The sequence below is a fragment of the Eutrigla gurnardus genome, assembly GCF_963514095.1.
Source record: "Eutrigla gurnardus genome assembly, chromosome: 23".
Lineage (NCBI taxonomy): Eukaryota > Metazoa > Chordata > Actinopteri > Perciformes > Triglidae > Eutrigla > Eutrigla gurnardus.
In genome coordinates, this window is record NC_139934.1 from 1,432,611 (window position 1) to 1,452,064 (window position 19,454).

A 19,454-nucleotide genomic window follows, 5' to 3' on the forward strand; every position below is an offset into this window, starting at 1 on the left:
CTGGAATATTGTCAATCAAAAAATCATAATATAAACGATCAATTAACCTGCTGATGGTCCCTAAAATCAGCTTTAGCTAACGCTCGCTAACGTGCTAACGGTGCGTTCACACCAGAAGCACTATTTGTTCCCCTTATTAATTATATTATGATATATTAATCATAATAATAATTCCATTGAGGATTTATTTTTCCTGATATACGAGAGAGATCAAAACATCTTCATGAAAAAACTTCATATTTCATGAGAATTAAACTCATTTTGATTAAAGTTCTTGCTGCATATTCAACTAAATGACTCATTTGCATATTTAAACATCACATTAAAATGTCATTTATGTATTTTTGTCTTCCTCTGTTATATCCTGTGGTGTGTTTTGTTTTTATACATTTTTGTAACCTCTCAATAAATATTTCACCTGTTGGAGATTAAATAAACGAATGAAATCCTGTATTTATGAATATTATATTCCGGGCTGTGAATCAGATTTACTATGATTTTGCTTTTGCACGACTAAATTAAAAAAAGCTTGAAGAAGAGTCACAAACAGATAAAATGATTCAACAGCAGATTGTGGATGAAATACATAATCTATTTATTGTTTTATCTGTCGTCGTCATGAACTCGTGAATCTCCCCGGAGACGCGTTCAGATGTTGTTTATCCCCAGGAACGTTGTGTTGCCGGTTTCTGCTCTGCAGAGACGCCACTACCAATCACTGGCCCACATATGACATTCCTGCACACGCTCAGCCGCCGCCGTGATGCTGTCGCCATGGAGACGGGAGGAGATCCGGGGCCAGGCGTTATGTAAAAGGAAAAAAAACAGAAGCTGCAGGTTTCTCTTTAATTTGAATTTACTATCGATGCTTTTCAGCAGCTCCTCGTGATCATGTAGTCACGAGTACATTTACACTAGTACGAGAGGTACTTGGACTTCACTTGAGTATTTTATACTACATCTCATTTACTGCACGACATTTCAGTTACATAACATGATTAAAATGAAATACAATCAACTAGTAAATGATGCATTATTATAGATTCAAAATGTATAAAACGTCCACCCTAACATGTATTATTATATGTATTATCATTATATATTACCCTGCATAATAAGTACTTTTACTTTTGGTACTTTCAGAATGTTTAAATGATAATACTTGTATATCTATGTCTTTTCATGCTACTTCTACTCCATTAAATGTATCTATTATTATATATTAGACAGCCTTAGTAACTTTACAAAACACATGAAAACTTTATTAAAATATGTTTTTTTACAAGGACAGCAGAAACGTTATTCCATTCATTATTTGTTTTCCTTCATTGAAGCGGATTATCAGAATATTAAACTTGTTTCAATAATTTTCCTGTAAAATAATTTTCTGGTTACAGATTTAATAATGTTAATATACTATAAATAATGTAATTAATCATTATTATAATAATCAACCAACTACAACAGTGAAAATCTTGATTTTATATTTATGTTTTTTAATTTTTCAACATAAGACAAGAAACAAAGAAAGTGAAAATATGATGAGAAATAAATTAATAAAATTAATAAAAAATTAAAAAACAACAGCTGTTTGGACATTACTTAAATAAATAAAAAAAATCTTAGTAAATTAAAATTTCAAGAAATGAGAGAAAAAAACAATCGGAGTGATTTCTCAGGCTCTGCCTCCTTTTCACCGTGATCCAGCGACATCTAGTGGTCGGTACATGAACTGCACCTTTCCGTCTTCACTGGTTTATATTTAGCTTTGCTGTTTTATTCCTGACTCTTTCTCTTACATCATTGTTTTTTGTGTTTTTCACCCAAAATAACCGTGCGACCAAAACCGGGCGTCCGGGCGACGCTGAAGAACCCCCCCCTCCATCAGGAGGATGTGAGGAACATCTCGAGGATGGATGATGGAAGTGTGTGTGCGGGGGCGAGCTGTGAGAGAGAGAGAGAGACTGTTGCCATGGCGCCGTGCCACCTTCTGTTCCCGCCACCTGTTACAAACGACCCGTCGATGGAGCGGCGAGGCGGCGTCAGAGACTCTCTGACCTTCGGCTTCTGCTGCCGCTGACTCACGTCGGCGTCCGTCGGACAGTCGGTGGCTCATTAAAGGACCAGTCCGCCCACTTTTCACATCCATCACTCATCATGCTCAAATTAAAAAGGAGAAATGATCAAAAATCCATGCAGCGGAATCAGAAATATCCTCTTTTTAGTCACATTTTTCTTCCTCGTCAAAAAACAAACAAACAGCCGCCTACATTTTCCCACAATGCAGCTCTCTCCCTCTTGACAGTTTTGCAATAGCTTGTGGTTCTTCGTAATGCCGGTTTTATAGTAGATTTAAACTAGCTGATGTCCAGGTACAAGTACAATTCGAGCTACTAATTGTACTATAATTAGATTATTTTTATTTGATGAGTCTTTACGTCATCATTACTTCTTCTTCTCTCCCATCAATCATATTCAGATTCATGATATATTTATATTTATTATAAATACATACATTTTTCTTTGAGACAGTTTTCAGTGGTGAGTCGACTAACTAGTTCATGTTGTTCTTTAGTGTGTATGTGTTTATACATATATTGTTTATGTAAGTTTATCGTGCCGAGTCGAGGGACGTGGACCCGATGGCACCGACTGACGCGCTCTGATAACATCAAGGTTGGTTGACCAGGATAAACACAGTCAGGGTGACCAGTTAGAATCACACACACACACACACACAGACACACACACTCACACACACACACACACACACACACACACACACACACACTCACACACACACACACACACAGACACACACACACACTCACACACACACACACACACACACACAGACACACACTCACACACACACACACACACACTCACACACACACACACACACACACACTCACACACACACACACTCACACACACTCACACACACACACACACACACAGACACACACACACAGACGCACACACACACACACAGACACACACACACACAGACGCACACACTCACACACACACACACACTCACACACACAGACACACACACACACAGACACACACACACACACACAGACACTCACACACACAGACACACACACACACAGACGCACACACACACACACTCACACACACAGACACACACACACACACACACACACACACAGACGCACACACACACACACTCACACACACAGACACTCACACACACAGACACTCACACACACAGACACACACACACACAGACACTCACACACACAGACACACACACACACAGACGCACACACACACACACTCACACACACAGACACACACACACACACACACACACAGACACACACACACACACACTCACACACACAGACACACACTCACACACACACACACTCACACACACAGACACACACACACAGACACACACACAGACACACACACACACACACAGACACACACACACACTCACACACAGACACACACAGACACACACACACACACAGACGCACACACAGACACTCACACACACACTCACACACACACACACACACACACACACACACCTCTCCAAGGTCTCCCTCGTGTGTGACGAACATATAAAAGCTGCCTCCCTCTCCTCCTCCTCCTTCAGTTCCTCCTCCTTCAGTTCATCACAGCCATGTTCACCCGTCTCCTCTCCTCTCTTCCTCCCTTCTTCTCCCCCCTCCTCCCCCTCCCTTCCTCCTCCTCCCTCCTCCTCGTCTTCCTCTTTGTTGCCGCGGTCGTCTTCCTCCTGGTCTCCCAACGGACCGGACCCCGGTCCTCGTCCTCCCGGGGCTCCGTCCCCTGCCTGCCGAGGCTCCCGGTCCTGGGAAGCCTCCCCTGGCTGGGAGGAGGACTCCCCCCTCACCTCCTCTTCACCCAGCTGGCCCGAAGGTGAGACTCACCGGGCCTCCTCCAGGCCTCTGATCCTGATCGGAGCCTCCTCCAAGTCCTGCTCGGAGCCTCCTCCAAGTCCTGATCGGACCGGACGTCGATGTTCTTTTGGAAGTTCAGAAGTGTGTGTGTGTGTGTGTGTGTGTGTGCGTGTGTTTGACCGTGACCTCTGACCTTAATGAAGTTCATGTTTCAGGTACGGCTCTCTGTTTGCGCTCTACCTCGGGCCTCACTTCACCCTGGTGGTCAACAACCATCTTCACGCCAGAGAAGTCCTGCAGCAGAGAGGGAAGGACTTTGCTGGGCGACCGAGCATGGTGAGACATTCAGAGAGAGAGAGGATAAAGGTGTTTAAACGGTGGTTGACCCTGGTTACGCTGCAGGTGACCACCGACCTGCTGACCCGAGGAGGGAAAGACATCGCCTTCTCAGACTACACTCCTCTCTGGAAGTCCCACCGCCGCCTCGTCCACAACTCCTTCACTCTGTTCGGGGAGGGAACCGGCCGGCTGCAGGACGTCGGTACGAAACCCCCACCAAATACCACTCGTATTGATCCAGATCTATTCATTCTATCAAAGTGTCTTTTATCGTTCGTGCTGCAACAAAATAAGTCATATTCTGAGAGAAGCTGTTTGCTGCCTCTCCAGTTCTGTCCTCGGTGGACGGTCTCTGTGCCGAGCTGTTCTCCGGCGGCCGGCAAGGCTTCGACCCGGCCGCCGCGGTGACCCGGGCCGTCACCAACGTTGTCTGCACGCTGGTGTTCAGCGCCACCTATCGCCACGGCGACGCCGAGCTGCAGGACGTGATCCGATACAACGATGGCATCGTGCAGACGATCGCCAGAGGAGGACTGGTGGACATTTACCCCTGGATGAAGGTACGATCGCCTCAAACCTCCTCGGGTCTCAGCGTTCTAACCGTCCTCACTCTCGATGTCCGTCCCTCAGGTCTTTCCTAACAAGTGTCTCAGCAAACTGAAGGACTGCATCACCGTCAGAGACCGGCTGCTGACCCAGAAACTGGAGGAGCACAAGGTAGTACCTAGTACTTTACAGGTAAATGTACCCAGACCAGTAATAAAACCTGACCCCCGTATCCAGGCGTCGCTGACCGACGGCGACCCCCGTGATCTTCTCGATGCCTTGCTAAAGGGCAAGACGGACAGAAGCGGGCAGAAGCCCGATGACGAGGCGATCACCGACGACCACGTCCTGATGACGGCAGCGGAGGCGTTCGGAGCCGGCGTGGAAACCACGTCCACCACTCTGCTCTGGATCCTGGTCTACCTGCTGCACCACCCGGAGGTCAGTACTAGTACTACTACCAGTTATATACTAGTAGTACTGACATACATGTATACAAGTACTGACAGTATCAGTTACAACTTCTAACTGTTGGAAGTACATGGTGCCCCGCCCCTCCCTTATGCCCCGCCCCCTCCAGGTCCAGGAGCGCGTGCAGAAGGAGCTGGATGAGCAGGTGGGCAGCGAGCGTGCCGTGTGCATGTCGGACCGCGGCCGGCTGCCGTACCTGGACTGTGTGATCAACGAGGGCATGAGGATCCGGCCGGTGAGCCCGGTCCTGATCCCGCACACCGCCATGACCGACAGCAGGTACGCCATCGCTTTAAGACTCGTAGTTTGTAGTCAGAAGAAAGAACACAGTGTATATCTGGGTTTTGGATTTATTTGTCGGATTAAACAGGAAGTGGTATTTCATTTAAAGAATGTAGTCATCGGATGCAGCGTTGTTAAATGTATAAACACTCTATCTTGTAGTATCGGGGGTCATGCAGTGCATCGTGGGACTCGTGTTTTGGTCAACATGTGGGCGATTCACCACGACCCCCGACACTGGGACAAACCCGACCTGTTCAATCCAGGTAAAACCCACAAAATAAAAACACCTCATTGGAAATATCTAACTATACAAACTGCACCTGAACGCACCACCTTCCCGCATTTTCCCGCCCTCTCCAGATCGTTTCCTTGACGACCAGGGCCAGCGGTTCACACCCTCCTGCTTCATGCCGTTCGGGGCGGGGCCTCGAGTTTGCGTCGGCGAGTCATTGGCCCGGCTGGAGCTCTTCCTCTTCCTGTCCTCTCTGCTCCAGCGAATGAGCTTCGCGCTGCCAGACGGGGCTCCCCCGCCCAACCTGCAGGGGCGGCTGGGTGTGGTCTTGCAGCCATTACCTTATAAGGTTGTTGTCACTCCAAGGGTGGGATGGGAGGGCGGGGCAGAATAAAAAAAAACATTTTGTTGCTTTGTTAAAGTTGTACTGAATTAAATCCTCTTGTGATAACAATGTTTTTTCCATCTCCTGAAAATAAGCTTATTTCGTCAAATTCCAAAACCGATATTAAGACAAAGTTAGCAAGCTAAAGCTAAATTTGTTCCCATTGAAATAAAAAAACAGAGTAGACGGGACACTTCTATGCAACTGAGCAATCAATCCTTTTCAATTTCTATGTTTGTTCCAGGAAATCTTATATAAAGAGCTAATTAGCATAACGAATGTGTGTCGGCTTACATGAACTTTTCTTACAATCTTCTTTTGCATATGAGATAATTATCAAAAATAACAAAGCATAGTAACTCTTGATGACAGTGAAAATTAAATGGCAGTGCTAATGCTACGATGGCTCAGGTAGAGTTGCTTTATTTTTATCAATAAATAGTGCTTCATCATCGGCATGGTGACGAATGTGGTACTTCGGTATGAATGGGGACACACAGGTGGTAGATTTGACAGTTTTATTCAGTATATCGTCACACACTTTGAGAACAGGCTGGTTTAGTTAGGTCACACACACACATCCACACATACACACTCACTATTAATTTAGTATTACTAATAATTAGCATCGTTACCATCGTAATATTAAGGGATTTCAAGACCAGTCTCTTCCCTGCTTCCTTCGACTCCTCCGACAGAAACCTCATGCAAACGGGAAGGACAGAAGGGAAGAGATTGCAAGATAAAAACGTTCTTTAGACGGAGGGGAGGGGCTTCTACGATAGGAGGAACACACCGACGTTTTAATAAATTAAAGAATTTTGTCAAACACCACATGTGAAGCTGCTTCCGACCTCCTCATGGAACAAGTGAAAGTTGATTAAAGTGCCGAAAAATGGTAAACGTTTAAATCCAGAGTTGTCTAAAACTTTGACTGGGTTCAAATTTGATCAGGCTTGGTTTAGCATTGCGGGCTAACGTGCCAGTATCTCAAGCAACCGCTGGTTATGTCTCACGTCGTGATCTAAATGTCATTATTTCTTATGTTATTGTTGGTTATTGGTGCTTTTTATATATACTTAAGTTATATTTAGATTTTCACCCATTTTTCGCTACTTGTGTACGTAATAGTCCCGTCTAATTTTTACCGTTATTTCCATTTCTAAAGTACAGCATCAAATTCTGTGTATGTGAAAATATGTATGCCAAAATTGGCCAATAAAGACGTTTTTCACCATTTAAGGATTTAGCCAGGATTCAAAGCTGTAATTTTTGGCTCTTTTTTTTGTTAAAACCAATTCCGACCTGCTAATGTGAATCCAGTCAATGTGAAACTCTTCTATCAGAGAGAAACGATTTGAATGTTTTCTTCCAGCAACATTTGATGAAAAACTTGCCCTGGTTTGACTCTCAACATTTCTCAACAAAAAGAGATAAAGACGAGGTTTCCAAACGTTAGGCCAGCCCGAACATCAGCCTTGTGAGTGCAGGGAGATCACCCACAGCTTTTATCAAGACTTTAAAAATGCCTCACAGCACTAGGAGTGTTGACACCCAACCCTGGAATTGCTGGTGCCTTGCTGCACCGTTTGGAAAATGTCTACTTTCTTTTTTGCTACCATCAGAAGCGGGAGATGCGGCAGAATACATTTTGATATGTAAGTATGTCAAATTTCTTGTCAACCACAGGGAAAGGCAAAGGGTAGGCAGACCAGAAGGGCAGCCAGAACACCTCATTTCGGCCTTTGTGGTCTTAAAGGGACCCAGCTAACCTGGTCCTTAAGGATACGGACGATGAAATGTAGGTTCCCTCAACCTACATACCATTTCTACTTCGACATTTCCCATGATGCCTTGAGAGAAGAGATGGGACCTTCTTTAGCTGTTCAAAGTAAGCTCAGTAATTTTGCTGGTAAATTTATAGATAACAAATTATCAAAATGATTGGTTTCTCTGATCCAAAGCGTCAACTCTTCTGAACAATGTCGGCACTCTCCTGGTGCTGTGATGCAATTGGGGTGAAAAATCCTAAGTGAATTGGCAGATGTTACACCAAAGCCAGCTGTTTACAACGCTGATCCCAGAGCTGCAGAGCTTTTGGGAACCTGAGCTACGACGGACAGATTTTAGACAACAATTCCTCAGTCACTCTGGTCAAAAGTCCACACCCACGCAGAGCAAGAACAGCTCTATCTAATGCTAAGTAGTAACAGTTGTCAAGTAGAAATGGCACTCTGTAACCATGGAGATATATAACCTTATTAGTTCAGGTAAACAAAAAACATCATCAACCACAACATCAACGGCTCGGTATCACCCTTGAGCTTTCTCTGGGAGGCCCGTCTCAGCCTCTACGGACTGCTAGGCCTCAGTCCACCTAGATTCAGTCCAACAAGACCTCGGTCTGAGACTAGTCACAGACGCCATTGGAGAATCTGCTTCCGCTCTCTGAACTGCAGATTCCTATATCCTGTTAATTTAGCCGCAAAAGGTTTTAAAAAAAAAACAAGGGATTGGATCACGTTTATCCCTCCATGTATGAATCCAATGTTGTGCATGTTGGTTTCCAAACCGACCACCAAGACGTCTGTTAAAACATCCAGCTGTCAGTCGGAGTGTGACGTAGAAACTGTGCGCTCTGTTGCTGCCATTGTAGTCGAGGCACGTCCTTTCCCATGGCAGGCTTTTCTTAATGAGGTCCAACATAGCTTTGTCCATCGTGAGCATGGGAAGCTCCGTCGGCAACGTTATACCCATGGTCCTTTGCAACAAATGTGGCATTGTAATGCAGCATGGACACAGGGTTTTCAGATCAGACTCAAAGTACATCAGAGAGGATTGGTGATGCCATTCGTCAGGCGACCATTTCCCTGCACCACACTTCCCTCCAATAGTAGATTTCCTCAAGCTACCGCGTCGTTTCTCTGGGAGGGGCCAATCACACCGAGACATGTCGCTAGAAACGCGACTTTTGCAACGCATCTCAGTGTGATCGGGTCCTCTGGACAACATTTACACATTTAGAAGAGTTCTGGTTCCGGAAACAATCTGATCTCTCATTGGCTGAAGATCTCTGGTGTCTTTTCCAACACGCTCTGACATCTGGTTTGGAACAAAATACAGTTGTGAAACTTTCTAATTTACATTAACAGCTGTAAAAGAAAAAAAGTGCACTTCGTGGGAGCAGATTTAAGAAAATGTGATCTCACTTTTCACACTTGTCTACATGTACACGGGTATTTTTGTAAACTTTTTCTATGCATTTTGGCTGTATTTCCACACCAGGTAAGGTAACTAAAAAAACTTTTTCAGATTTACAGAAAATACGTCTAATATGTAAAGCACTATTTTAGCCAAATGCTGTGCTTTACGCTAGTTGAAAACAATTATCTTATTTGAGAACAAATCAGGATATTTTTCAGAAATACCCGTGTACATGTGGACGAGGCCTAAGTTTTACGTTGAACTTTTAGTCCCGGTGATATAGAAAGAACATCCTGCTACAACAATGTGATGCAATTCTTGGTGAAACAGGATTTTGGAAAAGCGGTTGATGGAATTTATAAAAAATCTTTTCATATAAAAGTACAACAAAATGTCTGTGAATGTATTGTGAAACAGGTGATACTTATGACACTGACAAGATAGTTGTTTTTTTTGTTCCATTAGTTTTGGCATTTGTACACTGACACAAGTCCAAAGTATTACAAATGTGTGATGGTGTACCTCTGTGAAGTGTGTTGGAAATGACATACAATCATCATCACACTTCTGCTGTTGGGTGAAAATCTCACGTCTCCAAGGCGTTGACACAGAAAACGTTGTTTTTTGTTTGTCCAGAGGATTTTTAGAAAGATTTTCATCGGCCAAAGGTGTTGTAATATTTCAAAATAAAACACGACGTCACCCAAACTGGAGAATCCAGATGTTTACCCAACCATTGCTTTGCTATCAACACTTTCCAAAAGGAGCCTTTTTTTTGGGGGGGGGGTATTTACACACAGACTCTTGCTGATGAAAAATATTGCTCTTCACTAATTACAGAATCTAAGGTGATTGGAAATACACCAGCATGTCCTACACAAAGTTAGTAACTCTCTATCATTGACAAAATATACTCTACCTTTATGTTTTTCTGTCACAAAATATCAATATCGACACATCCATCAATCTTGACGGTGTACGAAACATCAACATGTCACAACAACGGCCTAAAAATAAATCCTAAATGACTCGCGCTCCAATTCTTTAACAGGATTGAGGTTACTGTCACTTTAAGGCATGACTCGTCAGGTGACTTTCATAGGATGATGTACTTCATCCACCGTTAAGCAATGTATCAAACAGTAGTATCGTGGGGTTCTGATGATGGAATAGTGAGGTGTCTGTGAATGGAGACACGATGTGGATGTTTCAGGGTTCAGACTGAACGTAGATTGTGTGGCGTCCACAACGTTTTGTTGTATGTGACCTCAAAATCACAGAACGAGACAAAGACGGGATGATGATGCGTTCCCGTCTCTGTTGTTTGGTGCTTTGTTTCTGACTAAAAGTGCCCCATTGTTTATTCCTTTTTTATGCAAAAGCTTTTCTCTGCCGAAAGACGCACAGAAACCCCAACTGATCCGCCAAACACGAAAAACCTTCCATAGAAGTTGAAATGAACACATCAAATCTAGAGCAACTGTCTTCCCGTTCTATAAACTACCCACCTAATTCCTCTCTCCTGACAGACGTCTTCATCAAAGTGTCCCCTCCAATGAATGAATCAGTCTTAACTCTTGTCAGTCGGCATGAATCATCCTCCTACATCCGTCACTCTCCGTTTGAAAAACAAGCCAGTTTGTCCCCGGCACCTTTCCAAACCTACGTCATCGCCCCCAAGACCAGCGAGCTGCCGTCTGCCCAACGTTCAACTCTTTCTACGCCTTTTCTTGTTGGTGACGACGAGACGCAAGAAAGCAAAAACGTCATTTCTGTCGGGGGGCATAAGGCGCCCATGTTTCACGTGGGATGGACGATAAGATTCCCATCTCGACGATGTGCGAGCGCTAACGTCATTGGACCGCTCCAAACGGTTGTATAATTGCACAACTGGTGGTGTGAGGGTTAAAAAAATACTGCAGATGGATATATATAGGATTATTTGCATTAAATTAGCATTAGCAATGTGTTTTTGGTTGATGTGAGGCACCAATATTCGTTTCCTTCTGCATCACTTGGTTCAAAGTTGGATTTCAAAGATGATGAGATTTACAAGTGTGTAACTGATAATTACCGTAACTCCCGCAGGACATGAACGCGGCTGGATAATTTAATTTGCAATTTGTGTCTTATTCTGATTGGGAGTTGATCATGTCCACTAAAGTCAAAGCTAGCATTTGCATTTTTATGTTAAAATCCAATCCATGGCTAAATAAGCAAGCAGTGGTCCAGATTGTTGAGACGGGGATCATGTGTCCTAGTTCTTCCTGACATTTTACAAATTGCTGAAACGAGTTCTGTACTGCCGTATTTGTTAAATTTGAACGCTGGATGAAATCAGTTATTACCTCTCCATGCAGGAAAACGTCCGACCCACAGTTGAAGAGACCAGGTTGTAATGAGCTAAAGCTTCCTGTTGAATGTGTTCCTAACATCTGACACCTAATGCTGGTCTGACAAAAAAGATGCCGGAAAAAAGCGACATTTATGAATGTGACGTAACCGTAAACATCACAATCATCTGTGTTCAAAAACCTCCCTTTTTCTTGACCCGATCATTAACTTTCTGTTCATCCCGTTGTCTGGAGATGAATGGTTTGATCCGCCTACTTCCGCCAATCACACGGTCTCCATGGCGATGACGACTTTGCCACCATCCTCAGATGTGGGTGTGGTGGTGGAGGTGGAGTTACACAGTATGAGTCCTTCCACGGTGGTTATCTGACCTCTGGCAGGGCAGTCCACGCTGTCATGGAGATCAGTGTTTCCACTTCCCTTTTTATCCCCCTCCCCTCCTCTCCTGCCATCCTCCTTCCTTTCCCCCTCCTCCTCTTCCTCCTCCTCTTCCTCCTCCTCCTCCTCCTCCACTCGACACCTGCACACCTCGATGCCAGAGTCGCCGGTGAGTCGCCGATGTCTATACTGGCTCTCATCGGCTCCCATGTCCTCGTCTTCATAGTCGTCATTGTCCTCCTCCTGCTCCTCCTCTCCGTCCTCCCAGCTGGGAGGTCCTGGTTCAAAGACGTCCACGCAGGGGGAGAAGAGAGTCTGTTTCGGAGGGGACTGAGTAGCACGAGGCGAGGGGGAGAGGGAGGACGTGTGGCCAGAGGAAGAGCCACCTTTGTTGGACTGGTGCAGTGCAGTGAGGGGGTCGAGGAGTAAAGCCGGGGCTGGGAGGGAAGTAGAGGACGAGGCTGGAAGGGAAGGAAGGGATGGAGAGAGGGCTGCAGGGGAAGTGAAAGAAGATTCAGACTCTATGGTTATGGCTGGGCAGGCAGAAGAGGAAGAGGAGGATCCGGGTGTTATGAAATTCAGCACTGGGACAGGAGCAGACAGTGGATCTGATCTAACACCAATGCTAGTGCATGAGCCAGATCCAGAACTGGAACTAAAACCAGCCTGGACCTTTGATGGTAATGCACTGATATGGTATGATGATTGAGGGAGGACCAGATTAGGACCTGAGTCAGCTGGTGCTGCAGTTTGATCTAGACAAGTTATAAGAACAGCAACAGACCCTGGGTGTTTGGACAAGCCTGATACTGGGCTGGGAGGAATCTGGGCTCTACCTGATCCAGGTGACAGATCTGGAATCTGGCAATAGTCTAAGGGTGCATCTGTAGCAAGAGAAAGGTTTGAATCTGCAGATTTTACAATGGGGTTAGTCTCACAGTCTATGTCGATTTTAGGTTGTAGGTTTGGCACTAGGGTAATGTTTGAAGATACTGGGTCTGGACAGGTGCTATGGTTTGTGGATACTAGTTCTGGAACTTGGATAAAAGTTGTAGGTACCCCTTCAGAAATGTGGGGAAAGTTTGAAGGTACTGGGACTTGAGCATGAATAGGCTTTAAAGTTACTGGTTCTGGCGCCTGGGTAAGGTTTGAAGGTTGCACGGCAGGAGTTTGGGTATGGTTTGAAGGTACTGGTTCTGGAGCTTGGGAAAGGTGTGAAGGTTCTGGGGTGGGAGCTTGGGTAAGGTTTGCCACAAGGCTAGGATTTGGGTCTGGGATTGGGAGACTGGCAGAGCCTGTTATCAGAGTGAAAGTCCTTTCAACATCTGGGGTTGCTGAGTTTGGACTATGAAGAACATTGGCTGCTTCAAAAGTTCTTGTGAGATCGAGGGCTTTGAGGGTTTGGGTGACTCTAGGGCTGTCGGAAGTGCTCGCTGTTGGGGTAGGAGGGCCTGACATTGAGGTGATTATTGGGGTAGGGGCAGTTTCAGGGCACTCAGCTGGACCCTCGGTGCTTATTATGTGAATGAGGGGAAGTGTCAGTGTTGGACTAGGGAGTTCAACGCTACCTGTGCTGACTATGGGGGTACACGGTGCTTGGTCGAGCTGTTGCTTTATGGGAGATGTAGGTACAATCGTAAGAGCCACCTCTGAACCAGGAGAGGGCAGAAGCTGAGGGGAGACTGCCCTGGTAACAACCGCAACAGTCTGGTTGTCAACCGATGAGTCCGTGGCAACAAGTTCCTGTGCTCCGGCGGCGTCTTCATCACCGATGTCGATGGCCACTGTCACAGCCATCCTCTCAGAAACTAATCGTGTCTCATTTACCTCCAAACAGCTTGCCGCGGCAGTGATGGTCTCCATGGTGACATCAAGAGCGAGGGGTGCGGCCTCACTTGGCGTGGTGGCGTGGCTTGTGTCCGTCTCATATGTGATGGGAGCCGATAGTGAGGAGCTACATGGAGAGGAGGGGCAGCAGGAGTCACAGGAACAACTGGAGCTACAGGAAAGATAAGCACTTATTTACTTCAGGACATTACTTCCAGAATTTCGAGTCTTACTGCTTCTTTTCCCCTGAGGTGTTACTAGAAGTTGCAGCAGCATTACCACCAGTTCGGCAGCATTCTTACCTGTTATCGGAGCTGAGGGAGGAGGGGCCGTCGCTGAGCGGTCGGTGCAACAGCGGGTCGTGCTGTGTGAGCAGGTGGGGGTCAGCGGTGCGGGGGGGCTGTGGGTAACGTGGGGTGGTGAACACGGAGCTGTAAGGCGGAGGCGGAGTGGACGGTTGAGCCGCCACCTCCTCATAGGACGGCAGCTTCAGAGATGCCAGGAAACCTAAAGACAGAAGAGGGGAGCGAGGTCAAAGCGAAGCAGTGTGAAACAGCGGGGTTCTTCGGCTCGTCCTCATGGGAGAACCCTTTTTCTTTCCTGGTCCAGGTTTCACCAGGAATCCTTTAAAAGGGTTCTACCTCGAACGCAATATTAAGGGTTATACCCAGAACATTTGATGAGAATCCTTATATTGTGTAATGGTTCCACCCTCGTCTGGGTAGAACCTCAGCCCTTCACGTAGAACCCTATGTCAGTAGAGGTGACAGAAAATTAGAGATAATTATGGGCAAGAAAGGGTTTTTCCTTAATTTGTATATAACTTTATTTATCATTTACCCAGATGAGTGTAATATTTAGGGGTATTCCCTTTTTTTTATTCCCTTGATAAAACAACTGGCTGTTATTATTAACGCATCGTCGTAAGTCATCTTTAGCAAGATTCCTCCTGAATTACAAATCTTTATATCGAGGGAGGAATCTTGCAGGGAATTCCCCTTTTTAAGGAAAAGCCCACTAGCTTCAAGGTCTTGGGGACAGACAGAGGCAGGCCGGGGTCTTACTGAGATCCAGCATGGAGGAGGGGTAGGAGTTGGCTCCGTGGTAGGCCAGCAGGCTGATCTCTCTCTGCCTCTGCTGCTGCTGAACTCTCAGCTTGGCTCGACGGTGTCGGTAGGCACAGCAGCAGCTGAACAGGATGAGGAAGGTCCACAGCAGCCAGAACCCTGAACACAATACCACACAGTTACTACGAGTCTGATCACACCTTAAAGAGTCTTTAATGATAGTCCGAACCACAGTACTACTTCTATCAGACAGTCCAACCAACTTACACCAGAGTTCGTAGTAGTAGGTGCAGCAGCCGGTCTCTCCGCAGCAGTGTCCAGTCTCGCACAGGTATCCTCCGTTAGCATTGGCCCCGGGGCAGTAGCGCGGTCTCCCCAGCAGGGGCAGGCTGCCACCGGAGTGGTACTCCATCGCACCCCTGCTCTAGCCTGGAGCTAGCGCCGCGCCACCGCTGCCCTGCTCGCCACGAGCCGCTAGCAGCTGACAAGCTGTTAGCCAAACTCTTAACACCTGAGTCGGAGTCCAACTACATTTTTATGGTAATGTATTTAATTTCTGAAGAGTGTGTTGTTTTTTGTGGTTTTGGATGTAATTGCTAACTGTGAGGGGCCTCAAAATGAAGCGTAGCTACATTTTTTTAAAGAGCAGGTGAAAAACTTGTTTTATTGTTTTGGTTGGTCGGCACCAAAAATGCAAAAAAATTCAAAATCTGTCCAAAGCTGCTGATCAGAGGTTCACCTCTCAGGTAACTAAATACTACGAGTACTGCAGCTATAGTAGTAGTACTAGTAGTAGGGTGCCAGCTGGTGGGGCGGGACAGGAATGGCGGCCAATAGGAGGTCCTGAACTGGGGAAAGAAACAAGACAATAGGTTATTGATAAACGTCCAACGCTACTACAGGCCCTGTTTGATATTCATCAGTGCGTTGGTTCAAACCGCAGGCCGACACAATGCTCCCTCTCTGTCCACACACACGCCTTTGTTTGTCTACACTTCTGAGGACCATCCCCCCCCCCCCCCCCCCCCCCCCTGACCTCAAAGAAGGTCACATCTCTTCTTGTTTCCCCAAACGATCAAATGTCCTGTCGAGGCGCTAAGTCCCACCCCTTCTGGTGTTTTATGTATGTTTTTAAATTGATAATTAAAACAGGATCATGAGACTTAATCAATCACGATAACAATCGCTGGTGGAAAAATGGTAAAAACATTGAAGAGGGATTTGAACCGGCGTTGTTTACAGCGTTGACATGTTAGGCTCAAAGCCCTTTTCAAAGTGCTGAAGACTCACTTTACAGTAAGTTCCTCATTCCTCAGGTCCTCAAAATGTCAGATAGACGACAACCCCACACACACCCACACACACACACACACACACACACACACACACACTGCAGGAAATGCTGGTGGTCTGTACAGTTTCTTACAGGGCCAAGTTCTGCTGCATGCTGCAGTGCTGCACACACACACACACACACACACACACACACACACACACACACACACACACACACACACACACACACAGCGCGGTAAACATAATGGTTTATGGTTGGTGGTAATATTTTTATTCTGCAGTAAATATGATATGCTCGTGAACGTAACACACGTAAAAATAAATGTAACATCAGACTTTAATAACTTAAACACGAGTTTAATTTTCAGCTGTATAATATTACTACAATTTCACTGTAATATTTCTGCACAGTTCAGTAAATCTTAAACAACGGGAAACAAATCAACATCAAATGCATTCTGCATTTATTTTAACTAATTTATAACAAACTAAATGGATCATAAATGTGCAGGAGTTTACTCTTTATTAGCTTGGGTTGGAACATTTTAAAAGGAAATCCACATCATTCTGCAATGTATTTAAATTAAACTATAAAATTATAAAATGTAGTGTTTTTAAAAATCTGCTGTTCATGTTTTGAAAGAAATATCACAACATTCACTCAAGTCACTCGTTCATATAAAACTAAATCAACTAGAAAATTAATGTATGAAACTAGAATCCACCAAGACCAAGGTCCAGGTCCAGGGGGGCCCCCAACAACCAGACCACACTGTAGACCACCAGATCAGATAGAGTATGTAATAGTGGTGAACTATGTGATAATAAATATGAATTTCAAAAACAAAAGTTCTGCCTTTAAATAATACAGAATTTAAAATCGAAGATAAAATTCAGGGTAAAAAAAAAAAAAAAATCCTAATGGGGGGGCCGTCGGTGGGTCTGGGCCCTGGGTCGCCCCCTTGGTGGGACTGGGCCCTGCACCCCCTCCGTCATAAACCCGCTATTAATAACAATAAAACACACAGAGGCCATATATGTACATATGACAATAACATCCGTCTCCATGCGCACACTATTCCTGGCTCTAACTGGCTGGAATACACGCAGTACTCTGAACGCAGTACTCTGTGTGTATATGTATTTGAAGTGTGTATATTCGGAGCAGCCTGCAGACTGACGGACCCTCCGGTAACCCCCCCCCCTCAACCAGACCGACCGTACCGCTCCATCCATCCGTCCGCGCTGCTCCGTGTCGCTCCGCGGGCCTCTCCGCCGCCGTCGTCGGTGTGATTCTCGTGTGTCGGTCGGCGCGTCGGTGCTCGGTCCCGCCGGGGCCTCCGCTCTCTCTGCGTGTCCGGTTCCCCGCCTCCTCGCGCTCCCTCCTCGGTGCGACCCTCCGCCAGCCCCGCCGCCATCAGCGCCAGCGGCACGTCAAGCTGGCGCGGCGCGAGACCACACACTTCCGCCTCCGTCGCTGGTGTTGATTTCAAAATAAAAGCTGCCAGCTATTCACATGTTACAATGCTTTCGTGTTATTTTATAAGTAATAGTAACCCAGTAATAGAATAATAGTAGTACTGTAACAGAGTATTTTACTATGAAGTATAAGTAGTGTTACTGTAACGGAGTATAGCTTGATATTATTACCTTTAATGTTAAAGTATTTTTACGTTGTGATATTAGAACTTTACTTTAACAGTATTTTTAAAATGTGGTATTAGTACTCTATTATAACAGTATTTTACAGCGTGCTAATAGTACTTTTACTGTAATAGAGTTTTTACGTGTTACTGGTATTTGTACAGTGTTGTATTAGTAGGCCTACTTGACTATTTAGTATTTGTACAGCTTGGTATTAGTACATTTATCATTACAGAGTATCTTTACAGTGCCGTATTAATACATTTACTGTGAGTATGTTTACAGTGTCCTACTTGTACTTTTACCGTAACAGATCATTTTTGAGTACTTTTTTAAGTGAAGGGTATTGATACTACTCCACTACTACCCCGCGTTTCATATCGGCTCCACGGAACTTTTATTTTGTAGAGAAGAAAGGAACGCTACTTAAACCGGAAGTTCTGCGCGTGCCCGTGTCTTTAACTCGACGGCTCCGCCATTACGGCCGCCCGCCGGTAACACGGCGGCGACTCTCCCGCAGCGGCGGGTCGCTGGTCGGTCGGCGGAGAACAAGACGACTCGGAGGAACCGTCATGGCGACGCGGTTCTCTTCCGACGTCACGGCGGGTCGCGAGGACACGCGGCGATATCGATGAGCGGACGGATCGATATCAGAGACACGGAGCGCGCAAACACGTTCACGTCGACGTGTTATTGATAATAAATCCGAGTATTGATAACGATTAAAAAAAGGGATTATGGATTCTCATTGCGGACGCACTGGCATCTGATTGGCTCGAGGTGACAGACTGCGGGCCAATCAGAGCGCATGCTGCCTCTCCTAGCAACAAGAGGGAGCTTTTTATTTTTTTACTCGGAGCCTCCGGAAGAACGACCGGAAGTCAGAGTTTCTGTTGTTGAGTTTGTGGTTGTTTCAGCACGATGACGCTACATTGTGTAATCCCCCCCCCCCCCATGTGTGGCGCCACCTACAGGAAGTTTACATGTAGCTCAGTTTGAGTTATTTTAGTTTTAGTTAGTTTTAGTTTAGTTTAGAATTAATTTAGTTCTAGATTAGTTTTAGTTTTGTTTAGTGTATTCTACTTTATGTTTTGTTTTGGTTTGTTTATATTGAGTTGAGTTTAGTTTAGTTTTAGATGAGTTCTATTTAGGTTTAGATTAGCACAGTTTGAGTTTATTTTTAGATCAATCTAGCATTGTTTAGTTTGGGTCAGTTAGTTTGAGTTTGGTTTAGTTTATTTTAGTTTGAAATTAGTTTTAGTTTGGCTTTCAACCAGTTTAGTTTTAGTTTAGTTTTATTTAAGTTTAGTTTGTAGTTTTAGATTTGTTTTTTAAAGTTTAGGTTTAATTTGGTTCCGTTTTAGTTTGAGTTAGTTTAGTTAGTTTCGCATACGAACACCGCCAAAATAAAAGTTCAATGACTTTCTGGTTTTTACAGTTCAAATGGTTTTACTAAGCAACATCACACACACGCACACACACACACACACACGCACACACACACACACACACACACACACACA

At 45.2% G+C, this 19,454-nt stretch overlaps 3 protein-coding genes across 7 annotated transcripts in view; 1 reads left to right on the forward strand and 2 right to left on the reverse strand.

Annotated features, from left to right (window-relative positions):
* The window catches only part of LOC311008820 (uncharacterized protein), a 2,916-nt gene extending 2,824 nt beyond the window's left edge, over positions 1–92 (reverse strand). The window contains exon 1 of the mRNA XM_084002731.1: positions 1–92. This exon is cut by the window's left edge and continues 686 nt beyond it. The gene's annotated coding sequence lies outside the window, so the exon portion shown is untranslated.
* A 2,553-nt stretch (positions 93–2,645) lies between these two features.
* cyp17a2 (cytochrome P450, family 17, subfamily A, polypeptide 2) lies at positions 2,646–6,246 on the forward strand. Of its 4 annotated transcripts, XM_084002729.1 has the most exons (9): positions 2,646–3,921; positions 4,118–4,238; positions 4,305–4,443; positions 4,572–4,801; positions 4,872–4,958; positions 5,025–5,228; positions 5,368–5,537; positions 5,703–5,806; positions 5,904–6,246. In XM_084002729.1, the coding sequence occupies exons 1-9, from the start codon at positions 3,665–3,667 to the stop codon at positions 6,167–6,169; spliced, it is 1,578 nt and encodes a 525-aa protein (XP_083858855.1). In that variant the 5' UTR covers positions 2,646–3,664; the 3' UTR covers positions 6,170–6,246. The 4 variants fall into 4 exon arrangements, with proteins under 4 accessions (XP_083858855.1, XP_083858853.1, XP_083858854.1 ...); XM_084002727.1 differs by having other exon boundaries at positions 4,118–4,443; XM_084002728.1 differs by having other exon boundaries at positions 4,872–5,228.
* A 418-nt stretch (positions 6,247–6,664) lies between these two features.
* Positions 6,665–17,733, reverse strand: LOC311008810 (uncharacterized protein). Of its 2 annotated transcripts, none has more exons than XM_084002712.1 (5): positions 17,512–17,733; positions 15,259–15,834; positions 14,989–15,150; positions 14,227–14,431; positions 6,665–14,096 (listed from the first exon to the last, which is right to left on the reverse strand). In XM_084002712.1, the coding sequence occupies exons 2-5, from the start codon at positions 15,401–15,403 to the stop codon at positions 11,984–11,986; spliced, it is 2,625 nt and encodes an 874-aa protein (XP_083858838.1). In that variant the 5' UTR covers positions 15,404–15,834; positions 17,512–17,733; the 3' UTR covers positions 6,665–11,983. The 2 variants fall into 2 exon arrangements, with proteins under 2 accessions (XP_083858838.1, XP_083858837.1); XM_084002711.1 differs by having other exon boundaries at positions 15,259–15,839.
* Positions 17,734–19,454: the final 1,721 nt, after the last annotated feature.